General features: G+C 43.1%; 2 protein-coding genes across 2 annotated transcripts; one reads left to right on the top strand and one right to left on the bottom strand.

Moving 5' to 3' along the window:
* Window positions 1-4,002: 4,002 nt before the first annotated feature.
* Window positions 4,003-6,722, top strand: LOC116326708 (ATP synthase subunit g, mitochondrial-like). The gene is made up of 3 exons (XM_031748098.2): window positions 4,003-4,162; window positions 4,534-4,694; window positions 6,298-6,722. Exons 1-3 carry the CDS (start codon window positions 4,111-4,113, stop codon window positions 6,394-6,396), a joined length of 312 nt encoding a protein of 103 aa, XP_031603958.1. The 5' UTR covers window positions 4,003-4,110; the 3' UTR covers window positions 6,397-6,722.
* A 535-nt stretch (window positions 6,723-7,257) lies between these two features.
* On the bottom strand, window positions 7,258-12,344 carry ftr82 (finTRIM family, member 82). Its single transcript, XM_031748099.2, has 7 exons — window positions 11,590-12,344; window positions 10,259-10,354; window positions 9,904-10,137; window positions 9,488-9,647; window positions 9,350-9,406; window positions 9,091-9,156; window positions 7,258-8,494 (listed from the first exon to the last, which is right to left on the bottom strand). Exons 1-7 carry the CDS (start codon window positions 12,178-12,180, stop codon window positions 7,974-7,976), a joined length of 1,725 nt encoding a protein of 574 aa, XP_031603959.1. The 5' UTR covers window positions 12,181-12,344; the 3' UTR covers window positions 7,258-7,973.
* Between the last annotated feature and the right edge of the window lie 4,645 nt (window positions 12,345-16,989).

The raw sequence follows: 16,989 nt of genomic DNA, 5'->3' as shown, positions 1-16,989 counted from the left end.
GTCAAGATCCTCATCGTCATGGTGACGATGGTCAAAATCACTCCAACACACTGCCTTTAGTTCTTCACTGGTGCCTCACAGACGTGATTCTTTAGACTTGTGTGTGCGACCGTTTACTAAAATGAAAGAAGGCATGACAGCAGGAAAATGCAGCCGTTATCTTCCTTCTTCTTAAGATTCAAAAGACATTTTAAGCAACAACTTAACTGACTTCAAACTTGGATTATTTTCTGTTCAAGGGCCATAAGTAACGACTCTTTTAAAATGTCATCTAGAAACAAATATCTGCATATGTATATGTATGAAGCTGCAGGCAATCGACACATTTCTGTCACTGGAAGTTTTGCAATCAGAGCCAAACTCTTGGTTACACAGCTCATGCCTAAGTACACATGAAGTTTGTCCTTGCTGCTCAAGACGCTTCCGGTTTATGAGGGGCCTTGCGAGAGCTGCGGTGTGAGGAGAGGATGCCAGAGCTCGGCTCTGGATCGGCAGCCTCAATCCCAGAGTCCGGCGGCGAGGCTGGGCTCTGTGCTGTCACATGTCAACAATCACCAAGCAATATTTTTACCTTCACATGGTGTGAGTTCAATAAACTTTATTTGAGATGATCAATGATGCTGTAAATCTGTGCTAAGAGATGAAGTTAGTGTGGTTGTCGTGTTCATCCTGTGGTCTGGTTCCATATTGTGTTTAACTCCTGGCTTTGCCACTGCATCCACACTATAATAAAATAAGCTCCATAGCTACAAACAGCTGTAGTTTATGGCAGCAATAAGACATCCAGCCACAAGTTTGTGATGTGCAATGGAATCCATTAGAAACGATTGTTTCCATAATGTGTCAAAAATCATGTATCACCCCATGTGTTTGCCTGTGTTCTTTGATCGCTACATGGCCAACTTGATTTTAACTGGTGTCTGGGGTTGTGTGACGTCAAATTGTCCACAAAGACCTTCAGGTCAGAGTTGGCGAGTGGTGCGTCCTGTAGGTCAGGTCTGGGTGAACAGGCTGCCATAAAATCATGTGGTTAACCATCTGCTGCTGTGGGTTTAACACAGTCTACACAGAGTCTACTAAAACTTTCAACCTGTTGTCCTAATGTGGCAGGTCTATGTTAGCAGTGGATGAACTCAGCTTTTGGTTGCAAGTGTTTCTGTAAAGTTTCTCATTTTTATGATGAGCGATATGGCCATGTTTATGAGTGTTAGCTGCTCTCATTGCATGTGTGTGTGTTAGTAGGTGGGTTAATGCATTCTCTGTCTGAGTGCGTGTCTTTATTTTCATCTTTTAGCTTTTTGTTGCAATGCTGAAGACCCTTTTCTTTCTCAACCTCAACCTCCACCCTAAGTCCATCAGCCTGCTTTTCAGGACAATCCTTAACCTCCACCCTGAGTCCTTAGTGTCCCCACACTAAAAACAGCCTTCATTGTTCTCTCCATGTTGTCTTCTCCCTCCTCCTCTCTGCTGCTCTCTGCCTCTCTCACATCCTGCAGCAGTTCATGGTTGTGAGATGTACATTGTCAGCAGCAGGCCTACTCAGTACTTTGTATGGCCCCACCTGTTTGGCCCCACCTGTTTGTATGCATGGCTGACAATGCTGGGACTCCTAAAAAGATGATGGTTGGATGTCCTGGAGGATCTCCTCGCAGAGCTGGACCAGGGCATGCAACACTCCGTGCCAGCTGGTGGCTGTAATGCAACATTTCATTATTTGCCAACCCCGAATAAAAGCTGACAAGAAGAAGGAAGACAGTAGCCAGTCATATATTAATCAGTATTACAGTTATGTCAAAATCTACACAGATGCATCAAAGAATACAGCCAACCAAAGCGGGACAGCATTTACTGTTCCTGAATTTAATATCAAAGTAAGAAAAAGGATCAGTGATGGTTTATCAGTATACATAGGAGAAATGGTTTTAATACTGTTGGCTGTCCAGTGGATTGAAGATGTGACACCACTAGGATCTGTGATATGTTCAGGCTCGAGTTCATCATTGGCTAGTTTGCAAGACAGTCACTCAGACTGCAGACCTGACATTCTGATAGAGATCCAGCAGATATTATACAGCATTACTATGATGGGTTTATGGTCACATTCTTATGGGTACCAGTGCATCATGGAGTTAGGGGAATGAAATGGCAGACAGAATGGCAAAGGAAGCTACAAGGAGACTGTTGGTGGATATGGATACCAGTGTTAGTAGGAAAGAGATTAAGAGTAGAATATGGCACAAAATGAAAGAAAGGTGTCCAAAGTAATAAGAGGAAGAGAGGAAAGGGTGATGGTTTTACAAAATCCAAAGGAAAACAGGAGAAATGAGAAGCACAGGAAGGAACAGGAGAGAGGAGACGGTTATATCTGAACTTAGATTTGGACACACTGGTTTGAATAACACGTTCCTTTTAATAGGGAAACACCGTACAGGGGAGTGTGACTGCAGTAGAGAACAGGAAACAATAGAACATGTTTTAATGTATTGCCAGAAATATGATGCTGAAAGAAGACAACTGATCAAAAAGCTTGGCGATATGACAGTCAAACTGGACTTGGTTGATTTATTTCGTAAGAACTTGAGAAGGTAAAGTCATCAGGCCATATTTGGGTTTTTAGGGCAGACTCATTTGTTTGGGAGGATTTGAATGTTTTTTTTTTTTTATTCCAGTTCACACTCCACACCAGTTGGTGGCGGTAATGCACCATTTTGCTGTTTGCCAACCGCCATCAAACAATATAAAGAAGAAGAAGCCCGTAGCCTCCCGGTTTCTGTTAAGAAAGTGTTAGGGACTTGTTGGGAAAGAGGAAAGGTTTTTAAAAATAGTTTTGGGTGGGTTGGGGATGATAGAGCACGAACTTTTAAAGTGTATGACAAAGACTTCCATCAGACAGTGTTGTGGCCTTTACGACCCATATGGACATTGAAATATATTGACGTAGACAGATCGTTAACGGACACTAAAAAAAGGAAAGTGACCACAGATATTTGTCAAAAATTCTATAACAGATTGGAGAGTAACTACAGTGACTTTGTACAGGTGTATACAGATGGGTCAAAAGATCCTAAAACTGAAGCAACTAGTGTAGCAGTGGTAATTCCAGAGTTAAATATTAAGATTGCGGAAAGAACATCAACTCGTCTGGGTGTATATGCAGTTGAATTGTATGCCATACTGCTGGCTCTAGAATGGGTGGAAGACAGCAGAGTCTCCAAAGTACTGATATGCAGTGATTCATTGTCCGCATTATTAAGTATTGAACAAGGATACACAACTACCCATCAGCAAATTCTGTATGACATTCTTTTTGCTCATCATAGACTGTCTGACCAAAATAAACATGTGGTAATAATGTGGACTCCGGCTCATGTGGGTATTTTGGGTAATGAAAGCGCAGATAGGTTGGCCAAAACAGCTGTTAAAAGAGTCGACATAGATGTACAGATACCATTGTCAAAATCTGAAGGGAAAAGTATAGTTTGGACAGAAAGTAAGAACTTCTGGCAAATGGCATGGGATACTGACACAAAAGGGAGACATTTGTATAGGGTACAACACACAATAGAAGCAAAGAGGAGTAGCGGATTAAAGAGACAAGAGGAGGTTGTTATTAGTAGAATACGAACGGGCCACTGCTTTTTAAATGGTACTCTTTTTAGGATAGGTAAACATCCGACTGGGTTGTGTGATGGGTGCACTGATATGGAGACGGTTGAGCATGTACTCCTTAGTTGTAGGAAGTATGCAAGGCACAGGAGGGTGATGTGGGGTGAAATGAGTGGTGGAAGGGAACTTACGTTTGAACAAGTGGTTAATGAGTTAAGTCATGGTGAAGGGAAAGTGGTGGTTTTTCGTTTTTTGAGAAATACTGGTCTCATCAAGAGGATCTAAGGATTCAGGAGTGACGGACGATTAACAGCCAGGAGATGGCAGTAATGCAACAGTTTTGGATGCAAGCTGCCGTTAAACTTGACTGAAGAAGAAGAAGAAGCCTCCCGGTTTCTCTTCAGGCAGTTGTGTGGTCAGCTGCAGTCGAGGGTCCTTCTATTGGAGGTGACATTCAGTCGGCTAGCAGAGACGGTGAATAGTTAACATCACAAACGCCTCAAAATGGCACAGGCAGTGCAGAAGTTGGTTGCTAAAGTACCCACCCTGGTTAACGGTGAGCTAGTCTGTTATTTGGACGGGTCGATTAGTGGAGGCTGAGGTAGGCAGTTTTCTCCTCGGTGAGAAGACTTCAATAGGCCGACGCTGTCAGCTACACTGTGACCCGGTGTCCGGGTGTCAGTTGAATGAAGCAGGTGTAACGTTAACTGACGCTTTCAGACGTAGAAGGCCTTTGATGTTGATATGCTGTATTTTTGTTGTTTTGACATGTGTTGCGGCTAAGCAGGTACTCCAGTTTATTTGGTTTGCACTCGTCAAACACAATCCGCGTAGCTGATGGCTAATGCTATCAGCTAAGCTTCTCAGAAGCTCTGCAGCTAGGATGGCGAATCGATAGCGGCATTTAATTTTCTGTCTTTCTTTCAGCCGCTGTCACCTACTCCAAACCTCGCCTGGCAAACTTTTGGTACTATGCGCGTGTTGAACTTGTCCCACCTGCCCCTGCTGAGATCCCTAAAGCTATCGAGGGGGCCACAAACATCATCAAGGGGTTCCAGACGGGACGTCTCGGTCAAACCACAGTGAAGGTACGCGTATTAACCTAAGACACAGGTCATTGTTGTTTATGTAAAAACAAACAAACAAAAACACGTCCACTTGGCCATGCTCGTGTATGTTAAGCACAGGCAGATGTCACATGAATAAGTCCAACCAAAATATCTTATGCTGACTTTAAATCGTCTCAGGTCTGTCATCTCCTTAGGACATAAAATAAAGACAAATTGCGAGCTTCTGATAGTAAAGAAAACGCCTTTGAGACTGTGTGGGCAAATTGCTGTTGTCTTAAGAAAAATATTTCTCAGTGTGAACAGTCAGGATTATTATAAAAGCTGTGGTTGTCCACACAGTGATGCACTGAATTTAGTGTGTGTGTGTGTGTGTACGTGGATGAGGACAAACTTGAAAGTTTTTAACAGCCTCCAGTTGTTTGTTGTGTTGTATCTCTCACACGTCTCCTGAGCAAATCCAGCCAATTCTTCTTTGGCAAATCTCTCAAGCTTCTCCAGATTTAATGGATTTCAGTTCACCCCCACAGATTTTCAGTAGCATTCACGTTAGGCCAGTCAGTAATGTTCACTTTGGTCTTCAGGAGAAAATTCTTCACCAGGAGCGACGTGTGTTTTGGGTCGTTGTCCTGTTGGAAGAAGAAGCAACAGTGACTTAAACCCAGTTTTGCTGCTGACTACTTTTCTTTCAAAATCTTCACATATCCGTCTTTCTTCATGATTCCCTCCACAATGATGCGATTTCCATCTCCACAGCATAATACTCCCACCAACATGCTTCACTGTGGGGATGGTGTTCTTGGGTTGTACACCTCTGCTGTCTTTCTCCAAACATCAGCAGCTTGTTTGTAACCGTAGTATCGTCTCATCTGACCAAAAGACATGCTACAGTATGCATAATTTTCTCCAGGTTGTCTTTAGTATTCTTCAGTCTGGCTTGAAGTGTCTCGTCTGCAGCCTCAGGATTTTAGTGATTGGACTACAATTCCAGACTTGGCTACATCATTAACTTATGTCCTGGCAGTTGTTCTGTGGTCTTGGGACTCTTCTTACTAATTTTCCTTCCAGAGTCCTGGAAATCCTTTGCTTCCTACCTGTGACAGGCTTTTGAACTTGTTGTTGATACCCCTCAGTTGCTCTGTAATGCTGTGAGAACTTGGTATATGTTGATTTTAAAGCTGAGCGTTACAGAGTTCATTCATTGCACAGCAGTAGTTTGTGCTATGGCTAAATGAAGAGTTGACTTTTTCAGGGGGATGGCAATAAGTCTGCTATTGTGTGCAAATAGTAATAATTAATGTTTTCTAAAGAAAAGTGGTATGTTTAGAAATGCCTTAATCTGTTTTTAAAATAATAAGAAAAAGCACCTGGGATGTGATGCTATATTATTGATCACTGTGTGTCGTACAGGAAATGTTAATTCAGTATTTCATTAGCGAGTTCCTTCGTCATATTAGTAATTACTGACAGAAATGGATCAAATTATGAATTAATCTGTGAAATACACCTTAAACCTGTAATTATCCAGAGCAGCAAATATAATGTTTTTGAGTGTTAACTCTAATTCTGTGCTTTTGATGTTTCTTTAAATGCAAATCCAACCGGTGTCCTTGCTTCCCCACAGGATGCTTTAAGGAACGGGCTGGTGGCCACTGAGGTGCTGATGTGGTTCTACATTGGAGAGTGCATTGGCAAAGGAGGCATCGTGGGCTACAATGTCTAAATTTTGGACTTTAAAGCATTTTTTCTTCTTTTGAGCATTGTATGCTCAACCTACTCTAAGAAATATGGGAACCAGTAAAGCTGTTTGTTGTGTTAAAAAAAAATCTGTTTTTGAACCATTAATTTAACCTCAATATTTAATTAATCTGCAGGTTTACTACAAAATGTTATTCCTCTGCTCAAAGCTGAGTTGAACGTGTGTAATCATCGTTACTGTTGCTGTCAGTACGATTGTGCAAAACCTACCAACATGAAATCCTGTGTTGTACTATTACTATCCTGCTGTAGTTAAGTGCTGCAAAATTAAAGACTGGTCTTTCAAGTACTTATCTGCTAAATGTGAACAATCGATGCCCTTTCCACTGCCAATCACACGTTCATACAGCACATTTAACATTCATGCAGACACTCGCTCTGATGGATGCATCAGGGGCAGCTCACGGTTCGGTATCCTTCTCAAGTGGACTGGATGATGTTCCAAATGGGAGACGAGCTGTGCTGCTGCCACACTTTAAAGGACTGCGTTTAAATTGGGCTGTATTGTATTTTCTGATTATATGGTGGATTTTTAACATCAAGTCTGAGCAGAATAGTGTCTCTGATAGGCTGAGTCCTTCAAACTGAAACTTTTTTTTTTTGGTCTTACGGTTTAGTTCTTACATTCAACCAGCAGAGGGAGCTGTGTCAATACCGCACAGCTCCCTCTGTGTAGTTTGTGTTTTCAAAGGATGATGTGGAACATACTGCAAGTATTCCACATAAGACACACGCACCATTTCTAACCCAGTAAAGCATTTACATTTGGTGATCCCGTCTCATTTGGTCCAGTTCTGCACACGGCTCACAGTACCAAGACAAGCTCTGTTCATTTATCAGTTCTTTATTTAAATGCATCAATGTTGTTACAAAACAATTATCTCTTTGATAGCAATTATACTCTGGCTGTCCATTATCTAAGTAAACATACACAAAATTAAATAAGGGTTAGTTCAAGTGAAAAAACTCATGTGACGACCTTTAGATAATATCACAACACGACCAAATGAAATGACAACATTCTTGGAATAGTAGTGAAATTATAACAATGCGCCTTCATAGTAGTCATACCTGCCGTAGGAGTGCAATTTTAAAAATAATTATTCAATAACAATAGTGAAAAACGTAATGACATCAAAAACTGACGTTGTTAACTTTGGATAAATCTATAGACACAAATTATCAGCTAAAATGTTTAAACACTTCAGTATGTTATAATATTATCCAGCAGATATCATCAGATGCCAAATAGCATAACACTTCTCTTTTTCTTGTGTGACTATGTAGGAATTGTGTACTTCAATAATATATATATATTTGTTAAACTGCCATGAGAATATGATTTGACAGCCACATTCAAAGCTTAATACATGTTGTGATGTGTGGCGTTCAAAAAAGTGTATACACATTTGGAAGAAGCATCATAAACCTTAAAAAAATAAGCTGTGAGACAGTTTTACAATGGTTGCAAAAATAGATATTCCAAAAGCACTGGTGAGTATTCGCAGAAATCTTTTTAAAACAGAGCTCAAATGTCAGCGTTCACTTGACGTTGCAGATCCTGACTGACGTTCCGACTCCAAAGCCCGGATAGAGGGGCTCGGCAAATTTGGTCTCAAACCTGTGCAGGAGGGTCATGGTGTTGCCTATGCTGTAAAATGCCAACACCCCTGCAGTGTGATCCAGGTACACGCCTATCCGCGGGGAGTGAGGACCATTGGCAGGCTTGTCCACGCGGTTGTGCCACGCTGAGTAACCGGAGTCAGAACAAAGCAGACTCCAGGATTTGTCGTTATAGCCCAGCAGACAGAGCGAACCTTTGCCCTTTCGACTGATGCTCTTATAGGCCACTCCGATGGAGAACTCCCCGCTCCACTCAATCTCCCAGTAGAAGCGGCCTCCAGATAGAGCTTCTCGGCACAGCACCTGGGCAAAGCTATCAAACCTCTCTGAGTTGTCCCCATAGGGCTGCAGCTCCCTGGTGCGGATAACTTTCCTGCTGTTCTCAGAGATGTACAGCTCCTTGTAGGCCGTGTTATGATCTAATTTCAGTTGGCAGAAGTCTGAAGAAGGAAAGACAACATTGTTTACACGGTTTTGAATTGGATTCAATGTAGAGTTTTTAAAAGTTGAGCTTAATGTAGCTGTTTTACTGCAGAACAGAGCAGCGATCCTCAAATGTAGTTGTGGTGCACCTCTGAAATATCCACGCTAAACATGAATTAAAAAAATACCAGTCATATAATTCCTAAAACAGCTACACAGACTTAAATCCAGTAAAAATGTAGGTTTTTACAAAGTGTTTGTCAGTTACAGATTTATTGTTTAATAACCTGCACGTTGATAGCGCAGCGCTGTACTGCTGCATTTTACCTTTTCATATAAGTCAAATGTTCTTTGCTGCTTTGAGGCTATTTAGCTCAGGACATATTTCAAAAGTGCTGCCTTATCCTATAACTAATACGAGAGAAATGATTAAGGATATTAACCTGCAGCAAGAGATTTCTGTGCCATAAAAAGTCAATGAGTAAAACCTATTTTCCTGAGATGTCATGGAGTACAAGTAAAGTAGCACACTGCAGTAAAATACAAACTGTCAGACTAAAAAAAGTTGAAAAAATGAATACTTGAATACAAGTTGTGTTCCAGAACAACTTACATTTCACAAAATCAGCTCTGGTCTTTGGCTCTGGAGGAGGAGTGTTGTCCACTGTCATTTCTTTGCCTGCACATGAAATATCTCTTTGTTAGGTCAAGGTGAACTTCGTACGCCCACACAAATGCCTGTAATTCTTTCGCTGGTGTGGTTTTGGAGTGGTTTTTAACTCGGGAACATATTCTGCGACTGCCTTTTTTTCCCTCAACCACATCGATAATAATTAACCTCTTGAGGTTATAAATTGCTATAGGAGGCTCACCTCTGCTCCTTCTGTCCAACGTTCGACTCTCTGTAGTGTAAACTGGGACCTCATTCACTGTAAAGTAGAACATATACACGGTTAGAAACCTGGAAGTTTTACTCTTTGTGTTCAACATTACGTTTGTGCTGCTCACACCTGACTTGGAAATCCTGAGCAGTTCCTCTCTGCCAAACTCCTCGAGGCGCTCCTTAATCTCAGCCACAGCTTTCCTGACAGCCGCGAAGGAGAAGTCGGGGTTCACGGTCACTCTGGGTATGAAGCCATCGTCAGTGGGGGTGCAGAGGTAGTTGAAGTTCTAGTGGAAACATGAGAGCCAATGAGAAATTTGAGGTAGGGTCACATGGACGGTGACACGTGGGTGCCTGGGTTCTCAATACTGTGAGTGTCATATTATGGAAATGTATTGATCCACCCAGTTTTTAAAAAACGGGCTCAATATTTCTTTTACGGCGTCATCGTTAATCAGTTATTAATAAAAATCTTATTAGCCTGATATGACAGGTAACCTTAATGTCAACTCTTGACACAGTTTCTTTATGGCTGCGTGTTACCTGCAGGAAGTGGATGTGGTCCTCAGTGCTGTACAGCTGCTTGAGGCCAGACTCCTTTTTCTTCAGCTCATCAATCTCTTGTTCCAGACGCTCGATCAAAGCCTCGGACTGGCTGAAAGCAGCCTTCTCATTGATTCCAATCAGCTTGCTCACCTCTGACCTCATCCTCTCAATGGAGCGTATCATATCCTCAAACATCTTCTGGCTCTCCACCATGGCTCTGTGGGCTGAGTTCTGAGCAAAGCAAGCAGGATGTCATTGCTTTACAGCCTGATCTTCATCAGCCTGAACTAAACAATCTTGGGAGACTGATCTTGTTTTGTGTAGAAACTGATCTGGTTGTTTGAGGCCTTACCTTGAGGGAATCCACTGCAGTCTTGAGCTCCTCCAGCTCCTTCACCCTCTCCTGGCATTTTTGTTTAATCTCAGCTTGGGAGACTCCCAACAGTTTCTGCAGAATAAAGGAGTATTACAGAGACATCCGTTTCAATAATTTCCCAACCATTTGTGCTCATGCTGGTAGCTAAACTGGCTTTAAGATTACTATCATGTAAAATGCAGCTGAATGTTGTGTGTGTGTGTTTTTAAAAAAAGTTATACCAAATGTAAAGCCTGCAAACATTCTTTCTCATCTCGGAGTATCTGGTGTGGCCCTGTGGCGTACTTAATAAGCCCCTCTCAAAGATCTTCTTAATACATCCCGCTTTTATCTCAGAGGGAGAGGGGGGAAAATCTTTGGAGGAATTCTGGCCATGTCAGGAATGTGAATCTACCAGCGTATGACTTTTAAAGAGATGTTTCAAGGTGCACGCAGCGCTGACATGCAGAATAGAAGGCTTCTAATTCAGCTTTTACTCGAGCCCACCAACCCATTCTTCAAGATAAGCTTGAGGAATGTGGGGAATCTAGGGAGGGGGAAATCAACACGAGAGGGGGAGGGGAGACAGAGCGGGAGATGGAGTGAGATGTGTTAGACTCAGGTTGTAAATCTTTAGATGAGAGAAACCAGACTCCCCGCATTGTAAAGCCAACAGTGGGATAAAATATGCGTTCATGGTGGCACATTAACTCCTTTAGCCTGCATTCATGTCAGCTGTAAAAACACTCCCTGATTACTCATATGACCGCAGCTGCTACGTTACAGTATCTATTGACATTCATGTCTATCCCACATTGTGTTACAGGCAAAGTGAGTCATTTGAATGCACATTGCTCACAGAGATTGAATGTAGGTGTAGAGTGCCTGCACTCCCCGACATTCCTGCACCGCTGCACACTCACTCCCACAGGTGGGAACCAGCGCAGCAGAAAGAAGGCTGCAGTTTCTGTGTATTTATCCCACAGCTGGATCACCGCATTTTCTGGAAAGCCGCTTTCACCGGTAACGCCTGTAAGACACGCCTCCGGCCTGTGTCCAGCTAATCACAGGGCTGGATTTGTTTTGGCGGCTGTGAACGCTTGCCAGGGTTGCTGATAGCCTTGGTGAAATGGGTCAAAGTACAATCACCAGTCGCAGTTCAGGGGAAGGAATTGAGAAAAACAGCCTGTTTGCTTTAGCTCGAGTTATTCCAGAGAGGATGTGTTCCTAACCTATCAAACAAAACATTCAGCTTGCGGTCTCTCTCAGGCGACAGCTCGCTTGGTCTTTGTCTGTTAAAAGGAGGCATCACTGAAAGTTATTCTTACCTGCTTCTCGCCCCTCTCTGCCTCAGCAGACACGATGTCATGGCCCCTGTGCTCGCTGACTGTGCAGATGGCACAGATACACATTTGATCTGTGCGACAGAAGAGCTCCAGGGACTTCTGGTGCTGTGGGCAGATCTTCCTGTCCAAGTTCCCTAACTCATCCACAAGCTTGTGCCTCTTGAACGTGGTTGATTCATAGTGTGGCTTCAAGTGCTTTTCGCAGTAGGATGCCAGGCAGTTAAGGCAGGACTTGACAGCCTTTAATTTCTTCCCGATGCAGAAGTCACAGGGCACGTCGTTTGATCCGGCAAAGACGCTCCCCTGGGACGTGCTGAGGTTGAGGTTCAGACCGCTCTTCTTGATCTTCTCAGCCACCATGCTCAGAGTGGCGTTGGGCCTCAGTACAGGCCTCTGGGTGAATGTGATCTTACACTGGGGACAAATGTAAATCCCTGTGTAGTCAGCTTCATTCCAGTAGCCACTGATGCAGTCCATACAGAAGCTGTGGCCGCAGGGGATAGCCACAGGGTCCCTCAGTAGGTTCTGACACAGAGAGCAGCTGAAGTAGTCTGGAGAGGTGTGATCAGCCATTGTGGTGGACTCCAAACAGTCAGCCCTGGAGAAACAGTCAGGGAGAATGCCAAAAGGAGATAGGGATTTCGTCGAGTGTGCCTGTAAGCCCGCCCTCAAGAGTGTGGTACAGCCTGCCAGAGACAGGACCTACTTGTATTTCTAAATTCCAAAAGGTTATTGATTGAAAGCAGGCAAGGCCCTCCCCCCTGTCCTGTGAGTACATCGGGCCCTGCCCAGTTCAGATAAGCAGGTTGAACAAGCAGCGAGAGGAAAAAAGAGCAAAGGAGAGAAGGCGGGCAGACAGGAGTGGAGAGAGAGAGCAGAGTGAAGTAAAGAGAGAATGAATGAAATGTAAAACACCAAAGTCGTGACAATAAATGTGCAAGAAAATGTTTCCATTTCCCTGCAGCTTCCTCTTCTTTCACTCGGATTTCTCATGTGGCTCATCTGCGGGTGAGCTGCGCACACACTTCTTGGCAGCTGCATTTCCACCTATTGTTGTCCCACAGAATCGCCATTGTCTTAAACCGGTTATAGTCCGACAAACATACATGCAGCCTAAGGTACTGAAGGAATTTCAGGGACCACCCAATAAACAAACACGCACACACGCTGTTTGAGAATGACCTCAAACGTCTCTGCTTACATCTTTCGTCAGAGAAACACTCATTTAAAAGTTGTAATATTTGCTCTGTAACTGGCCCGACTAGTCTGTTCACGCTTACGTGGCCGCTTGTATCTGCAGATATGCGGCTGGTTTCTGTTTTTCAGTGGTAAGAAAACATTCATGTGTCAAACGGTGAAGGGAAACATAAATGCATGGTGCAAATACTCAAACAGGCACATTCCTGTCGTGCCCAGGTGTTGTTGCGGTAGATGTCTCGCATAGTTGTGCACATATTTCACTCGAGTTACGTGGCAGTGCAAAATGTCCCCCTCATAATTCCTGCATGTATTACTGTTTAGAACAAAGCAGGGGAAGAACTCCTGAGGTGACCCTGACTCTCTCCACAGCGTGAAGTGTCTGCTGACATCACCGGCCTCTCATTAGCATTTCAATTAGGCCTAATCTGCTACCTTCTACTCACTCTCTTTCGGTGGCTGTGGCTCAGGTGGTAGACCAGATCAGCTACTGATCGGAAGGTTGGTGGTTCAATCCTTGGCTCCCCCAGTCTGCCCAAATTGCCCTCCGATGCGTTCATCGGAGTATGAATGTACAGGGTGGGCCATTTATATGGATACACCGTAATTACATGGGAATGGTTGGTGATATTAAAGTCCTGTTTGTGGCACATTAGTATATGTGAGGGGGCAAACTCCTCAAGATGGGTGGTGACCATGGTGGCCATTTAGAAGTCGGCCATCTTGGATACAACTTTTGTTTTTTCAATAGGAAGAGGGCCATGTGACACATCAAACTTATTGGTAATGTCACAAGAACAACAATGGTGTGCTTGGTTTCAACGTAACTTTATTCTTTCATGAGTTATTTACAAGTTTCTGACCACTTATAAAATGTGTTCAATGTGCTGCCCATTGTGTTGGATTGTCAATGCAACCCTCTTCTCCCACTCTGATAGCAACACCGCAGGAGAAATGCCAGCACAGGCATCCAGTATCCGTAGTTTCAGGTGCTGCACATCTCGTATCTTCACACCATAGACAACTGCCTTCAGATGACCCCAAAGATAAAAGTCTAAGGGGGTCAGATCAGGAGACCTTGGGGGCCATTCATCTGGCCCACGACGACCAATCCACTTTCCAGGAAACTGTTCATCTAGGAATGCTCGGACCTGGCGCCCATAATGTGGTGGTGCACCATCTTGCTGGAAAAACTCAGGGAACGTGTCAGCTTCAGTGCATAAAGAGGGAAACACATCATCATGTAGCAATTTCAAATATCCAGTGGCCTTGAGGTTTCCATTGATGAAGAATGGACCCACTATCATTGTACCCCATATACCACACCAAACCATCACTTTTGTTGTTCCAACAGTCTTGGAGGGATCCATCCAATGTGGGTTAGTGTCAGACCAATAGGGGTGGTTTTGTTTGTTAACTTCACCATTCACATAAAAGTTTGCCTCATCACTGAACAAAATCTTCTGCGTGAACTGAGGGTCCTGTTCCAATTTTTGTTTTGCCCATTCTGCAAATTCTGTGCGCCGATCTGGGTCATCCTCGTTGAGATGCTGCAGTAGCTGGAGTTTGTAAGGGTGCCATTTGTGAGCAGCTAATATCCGCCGAAGGGATGTTTGACTAACGCCACTCTCCAGTGACATGCGGCGAGTGCTACGCTGTGGGCTCTTGCTGAATGAAGCTAGGACAGCCACTGATGTTTCTTCATTAGTGACAGTTTTCTTGCGTCCACATTTTGGCAAATCCAACACTGAACCAGTTTCACAAAACTTACCAAGCAGTTTGCTAACTGTAGCATGGGAGATGGGTGGTCTCGTAGGGTGTCTTGTATTGAAATCTGCTGCAATGACCCGGTTACTGCGTTCACCAGATATCAACACAATTTCAATCTCCTCACGTGTTAACCTCTTCGACATGTCAATGGCTGTGAACAAAGAGAAACTTGCAAATAACTCATGAAAGAATAAAGTTACGTTGAAACCAAGCACACCATTGTTTTTCTTGTGACATTACCAATAAGTTTGATGTGTCACATGGCCCTCTTCCTATTGAAAAAATAAAAGTTGTATCCAAGATGGCCGACTTCTAAATGGCCACCATGGTCACCACCCATCTTGAGGAGTTTGCCCCCTCACATATACTAATGTGCCACAAACAGGACTTTAATATCACCAACCATTCCCATTTTATTACGGTGTATCCATATAAATGGCCCACCCTGTAGTTTACGTTGCACTTGAGTTTAAGAATGGGTGAATGAGGCTTTGTATAGAGCGCTTTGAGTACTCCGGGAGAGTAGAAAAGCGCTATATAAGAATCAGTCCATTTACCATTTACTAATGTCCAATTCACAGGCATGATTTTCAGTTTCCTGCTTGAAATTACATTGAAAGTACAGATTGTTAAAAAAGAAATACAAACACTCTTTGAACACTGTTTGAAATTAGCTTCAAATAAAATTGTGCAATGTATGTTTGCCTGATCTGCAATCACATGGCAAAGTAATCTTCAGCTTGTAAAAGGTACATTTGCTCCACCTTCAATTCATATCTTGCATTACTTCATGCACTAGGTAGTTTCACCTCTCCGTATTTGGTCAGGTTTCTGATAAGCCAGTTTTCCTTCCTTCCTCCAGAGTAAAGGGAGCATTGTGCTTACAGATTAACCACCTGTTTTTGGAGAGCACGACTGCCAAAGGGAAAAAATCTTTGAATCAAAGTTTTAAATGAGAGTGCTTGCTAGAAGAGTGAAAGCTTAACAGCACAAGTTTGGTCAAATGTATCCTGCTCTGAGGAAGCCAGTCTGAAGCAGAACAGTGTTTGCAGTCAGTTTTATTAAGATTTGAGCAGACGCCCACTTTAAAGAGTGGCAGGCTTGTTATCAGGCTGTTTTCTTCAACAAAGCAGACCGAAACTCCACAGTCATCCACAGTCATATATAGTCCAAGTTCAAGGGGAAAGGTCACCCTTTATTAAAGTGCAGTGAGCATGGTTTCTTCAAGGTGAGCACAGGAGAGAGCAAGTGGCTGTTTGGTCGAAGGAAACCAGTGAAATGAGCACTTAAAAAGGAAGAAAGATTTAAAGAAAAGTGAAAATGCAGGAATCGGTCATCAGTGCATACACAAGGTTTCAGTGTGGAGAAAAAGACTGTTGCAAGATTCAGAAGAAATGTTGCTTGACAGGAAGCATAACTCAGATAGAGGATGATCCAAAACATATAACAGCGTTCAAGAAGCCTAACAGTTCGTTCTGGGGCTCAGAACTGCATTCCCGTGTTTTTTCATTTGTTGTGGTAAAGATAAGGATGTAGAGTTTAAAAAAAAGACAATGTGCACATCCTTTGTTATTGTTATGATATAAATATTTGGTTTGCCTGAAAGTGAGTCCTGAAAAAATGAAGGGAACGGTATCAAATCCTTACACATGCACACTAACGATCATTGTTAAGCAGTATTTTAGGTCGTGATGCAGCTGAGCTGTTTATAAGGTCGGGGAAACCTGCAGCCAGCAGCGAGCCACGACAAGAACATCAGCAGAACGTAACACTGGAGTCGGGGGAAAGAGAGCGATGGTCTGTGGCCACCACCAGCAAAGCCTCGTTGTTGTCTTGTTGTTGCCTCTTCAGTGAACCTGCCAAAGGAGGTGCAACAGATTCACAGTGGTTTATGCTCCCTAACCGGGCACACTGACATCCTCAGAGATGAACTTTGTGTTATCATGCTTGAGAGTCCTCTTAATGTTTTTGAGCAACACGGAAAAAAACTGAATCACAAAGTCAGAGAACTTCAAAAGAAGTTAAGATCTGAGCACTCTCTGTTTCTCGAACACACCCCTGTAAGGAGAGGTCGAGTCACATGGAAGGAATAAACTCTGACAGATGCTTGTTTGACCTTTTTGCTCCTATCATTGTGTTTGCTGGAACTGGATAACGGGCGTATGAAAAAACAAAACTATGCGCAGATGACAAAGTGAAATATTGTTCGTCTCGTAGCTCCAGACAGTTTTTCTCCTCCAAAAAATAAAAAAAATAATTTTTTTGTTTTATGGAAACGAAAACAGAAAATCTGTGTGAAAATCTGCCATCAGGACAGTCCTGACATGCTTTTTGTTGCATCACTAACAGTTCTATTGTCAGTTTAAAAGGGTGTGTTGCATGTCACTGGTATGTAATCAGATTACAAACAGATGA

Source organism: Oreochromis aureus, linkage group 10 (assembly GCF_013358895.1).
Source record: "Oreochromis aureus strain Israel breed Guangdong linkage group 10, ZZ_aureus, whole genome shotgun sequence".
Taxonomy (NCBI): domain Eukaryota; kingdom Metazoa; phylum Chordata; class Actinopteri; order Cichliformes; family Cichlidae; genus Oreochromis; species Oreochromis aureus.
Note: the sequence above shows the minus strand (reverse complement) of the source record. Positions and strands in the feature narration are given on the sequence as shown.